At 41.3% G+C, this 4,581-nt stretch overlaps 1 protein-coding gene across 2 annotated transcripts in view; it reads right to left on the minus strand.

Moving 5' to 3' along the window:
• MANBAL (mannosidase beta like) overlaps positions 1-4,581 on the minus strand; it is a 30,288-nt gene that overhangs the window by 11,783 nt on the left and 13,924 nt on the right. Inside the window, exon 2 of one of the 2 annotated variants that reach the window (XM_006764500.2) lies at positions 1,624-1,828. In XM_006764500.2, coding sequence (XP_006764563.1) covers positions 1,624-1,773 — 150 coding nt within the window. In that variant the 5' untranslated portion in view covers positions 1,774-1,828. The remainder of the gene's footprint in view (positions 1-1,623; positions 1,829-4,581) is intronic. The other variant, XM_006764501.2, reaches the window with a different exon arrangement.

The following is a 4,581-nucleotide window of genomic DNA, read 5'->3' on the forward strand; positions in this document are numbered from 1 at the left end:
TGAAACCAAAACACTGGTCGGATCTAGGAAGGCAGGGAGAGTTAAGGCATAGGCATAGAAATTGCTCTTCACCTCTCTCGTCAATCCATGTCTATGGTCTTTAAGATAACTTGTTATGTAAAATTATTTATTTATCTAAGATGCACGTACACTGAATTTATCTGAAAAATAAAAAAGTCGATATTAAGAAAAAAATTGTAAATGGAAGATTATAAGAGAGGGTTTCGCGTGTCAGCAAAAGTTACTGGCGTGCCATGTTTGGCACGCGTGCCAGAGGTTGCCCACCCCTGCCCTAGGCAATGAGTTTCTAATGGCTTTCCTTGGTAGACAATATTTCACACAACTCAATGGAGCTCTCACTGGGACTATTTGAGCATTAAAAAAAAAAAACACCTAAAATTAAAAACTAACAAACATATAAATATATATGTTCAAAATATATGAAAACCAAAGCTTTGCTAGTTAAAATTGGAGACTGCTAAAGCCCAAACTCACTACTCTAAAAATAAAGAGAAAGATCCAAGCATAGATCCTACTTTTAGTATGAACAGCATTTCAGAGTAACCACACAGACAATAAGGAAAAGGCCTTCTTCAATGAAGAATTCCAACAAATAAATGGAGAAAGAAATAATGGATCTAAGCAATGATCATCAATGAGTGCTAAAACCATCTAGGTGAAAGACTTATGGGATTTATAATAGAGGGATCAGCTAACTTCATCTTATCCCAATGATCAATCCTAGAATCTTTAAATGTGTAACAACCAGACACCATCTGCCTATTGATGACATAGGAACAGGAAGTACACAGCACCAGCTATGATGTGTTCTCAAAAATAACCGGATCTGAATTGAATCAAGCCTCTGTATCAAATTTTCTATTGATAGGAAATATGTGAAACAGAGAAACAGGGCAAGTGACACCAAAAGATGCAATCAGCCAAATCCTGCATGTGGATATCCTAGATGACAATGACCTGCTTTCACCAAGATATTAATATCTTGAGAAAAGTAAGGGTAAGGGTGGTGAGGGTGGTGAGGGTGGTGGTGGTGGTGGCGGTGGCGGTGGTGGTGAAAGGAGGGTGTATAACTACAGAATAAGAGTCAAAGCAACAAAAAAGCCAATCTGATCATGTCATTCTCTTACTTAAAACCCTCTGGGCTCTGCTGACTCTTCTGCACCTCTCTCATCATGTCCCCTCTGAGCTCTAACAGCCATCACCTGCATTCGGTTCCTTGAACTAACCCCTCCTTTATTCCTCAGGCACTTACCATGCAGTTCCCTCTCCCTTGGGGAGGAAAAGTGACCTAGCCACACAGGTCCCCTCTTGCCATCACCCTCACAGCACCTGTACTTCTCAGATGTGTATGTTTCAGATCTGTCCTTCAGGGCAGACACCTCCTCTTTTAGCAGAGTGCAACACGAAATAAAAATCTGCTCAACACACATGTGAACAAATAAAGTATTAATCACATGGCTCAATGTCACCAGGCAGGAAGTTAGGGACACCTTATCAATAAAGCCCAGCACAGTCCCTGCTGATCTTTGTTGCTGTGATATCTATTTTTACTACCCAGACCCACCCTGGGGAGCTAAGGGACACAAAGAAGGAAGGACTCACCGCCTCGTGGGACTTGGGAACAGGTATGATGATGGCCAGCACACAGATGAGCTGGAAGATGGCCCCCAGGAAGAGTCCATACCGTAGCAGGTTCTCCAGGAATGTGGGCTCAGGCACCTCAGGAGGTGAGAAGTCCAGGTCAGAGGCCATGGCTCCGGCTATCTGAGGTCTCCTCCGAGTACTCACCACACTCCACTGTCAACTTCTAAAGGCAAAGGGTAAGTGTCATTTTCTACAACTGACTTTTAAATGGTACCATTACACAACACACACACACATATATATGTAAGAATATATAAAACAATGGTGGTGAAATCAATTACTGAATCTAGGTGGAGTATATATGGATAGTCATTGAACCATTCTTTCAACTTTTTGGCATGTTTGGATTTTTTTCCAATTATAAAGTTAGGAAAAAATAAGTAAGTAAATGCAAACACTTCAACAAAAATCTCAAATCAACACACATTTACTGAAGGCCTGCTACGTTTCTTATGTGTTCATTTATTCATCTAGTCATTCATTCAACAAATACTCAGTGAACACCAAGCATTGAAGAGTGAGTAAAACAGACATATCTCTATTCTCGTAGGGTCTACATCTCAGAAAAGAGGCAAAAACACATCCAGATGTGAAACACCAGCTATTTACAATTGTTTAAAAAAAAAAACTTAAGAAGGGCATCATTTATTTTGTATAGAGTGACAGGAAGTGCTCTCTGAAGGAGAGATGGGAATAAAGTGGCAGAGATATGAAATGTGAGAGTAAACCATAGAAACATCTCAGGGCACATATCCCAGACAGAGAAAAAATCAAGTGAGGCGCCCTGGGGGCAAGGATATGAGTCCAAAATGGCCAGAGAGGGGAGCTCAGGAGGGAGAAAGGAGAGAGGTAAAATCAGAGAGGAATGGGGGCTGACCTTGCAGAACCCTCACACTTTCGATTTGATTAACATGTAAAGCCATGGAAGTGTTTTGGGCAGAGAAGTGACATGACTTGACTTACACTAATGAGGGGAGGAGGGGTGCAGAGTGGACACGGAGATCAGTGAGGAGGTTACTGCCAGTAACTCAAATAAGAGATGCTGGGGACATGGATGACAGGGGCAGTGGTGGAGGGTCTGGCTTCGGCCCACCTCCAGCCTCTCCTTTTACCTGGCCTCCCACTAATACCCTGGTCAAGCTGAAAGAACTGCCTGTAATTCTCTAAAAGCACCAGGCTCTTCCTCCAAGGCTGAGCTCTCAAGTGCCACCTCCCAAGCATGTCTTTCTTATTGCCACCTTCCTGACTGAATTACTCCCCCTCTACCACAGCACTCACAAGTGGCTTCCTTTTGCCCACCTCAACAAACAAGGGGCTAAATTACTTTGGAACCAGGCCCACCTGACTCCAAAGCCCTTTGTTTTTTCAGAGATCTGTGTCACAGTGCAATTTTCTGTGAAATCTGAGCTAATGTGGTGGCCAAGAGTCACATGTGGCTATTGAGAGTTGAACTATAGCTAGCCCAAGCTGAGAATGACTGTTAAGTTACACACTCAATTTAGATGATATGAACATAAGAATGTAAAAGATCTCGTTAATAATGTGTTATCTTGATTATATGTTGAAATGATATATTGGGTTAAATTGATTACATTATCAATTTCACCTGATTTTGAAAAGAAAGAACAAAGTTAGAGGATTCACTTTCTGATTTCAAAACTTGTTACAAAGCTACAATAATCAAAACAGTGTGGTACTGGTATAAGGATCTAGGCCAATGGAATAGAATAGAGTGCCCAGAAATAAATCCTCACATATACAGCCAATTCATTTCCGAACAAGGGTTACAAGATCATTCAATGGAGGAAGGACAGTCTTTTCAACAAACAGTGCTAGCAAAACTGGATATTCACATACAAAAGAATAAAGCTGGACCCCTACCTTATACCATATACAAAACTTAACTCAAAATGGATCAAAGATCTAAACTCAAGAGCTAAAATTATAAAACTTATGGAATAAAACATAAGGGAAACTTTTCGTGACATTGGATTTCTTGGATGTGACACCAAAAGCACTGGCAACAAAGAAAAAAATAAAATGAATTTCATAAGAATTAAAGATCTTTTGTGCATCAGAGGACATTATCAAGAGAGTGTAAAGACAAATTGAAAAAGTTTGGTGGTGTCTCAAAAAGTTAAAACATAGAAATTACCATATCATCCAGCAATTCCACTCCTTGGCATATACCCAAAAGAACTGAAAGCAGGACTCAACCAGATAACTGTATATCAATATTCACAGCTGCATTATTCATAATATTCAAAAGATGGAAATAGTCAAGAGTCTATCAACAGATGAATGGATAAATAAAATGTGGTATATACATACAAAGAAATATCATTCAACTATTAAAAGGAATAAAATTCTGATACACAAATGAACCCTGAAAACATTATGCTAAGTGAAATAAGTCAGACACAAAGGATAAATGTTGTATCATTCTACTTATATGAGGTACTGAAAGTAGGCAAATCCATAAAGACAGAAATGAGAATATAAGTTATCAGGGGTTAAAGGAGAGGAGTGGGGAATTAACCAGAGGCCGGGTGCATGGATTCATGCACCAGTGGGGTCCCTTGGCCTGTCCTGCAGGGAATTGGGTCAAAACCGGCTCTCCAACATCCCCCCTCAGAGGGATCCCAGATTGTGAGGGCGGTTCTCGAGTGATGCATCCCCAAATCAGGCTCCCTCCTCTCTGGTTCCAGGTGCCTCTCCTGAAAACCGCAGCTGCCAAGTCACCACAGCTCAGCAGCTCCTGCGTTGAGCGTCTGCCCCCAAGTGGTCAGTGCACATCATAGCTACTGGTCGGAGCGTCTGCACCCTGGTGGTCAGTGCACATCACAGCTACCAGTCGGAGGGTCGCTTAGGCTTTTATATATATAGACTAGAGGCCCGGTGCACAAAAATTTGTGC

Source organism: Myotis davidii, unplaced genomic scaffold (assembly GCF_000327345.1).
Source record: "Myotis davidii unplaced genomic scaffold, ASM32734v1 scaffold38, whole genome shotgun sequence".
NCBI lineage: Eukaryota > Metazoa > Chordata > Mammalia > Chiroptera > Vespertilionidae > Myotis > Myotis davidii.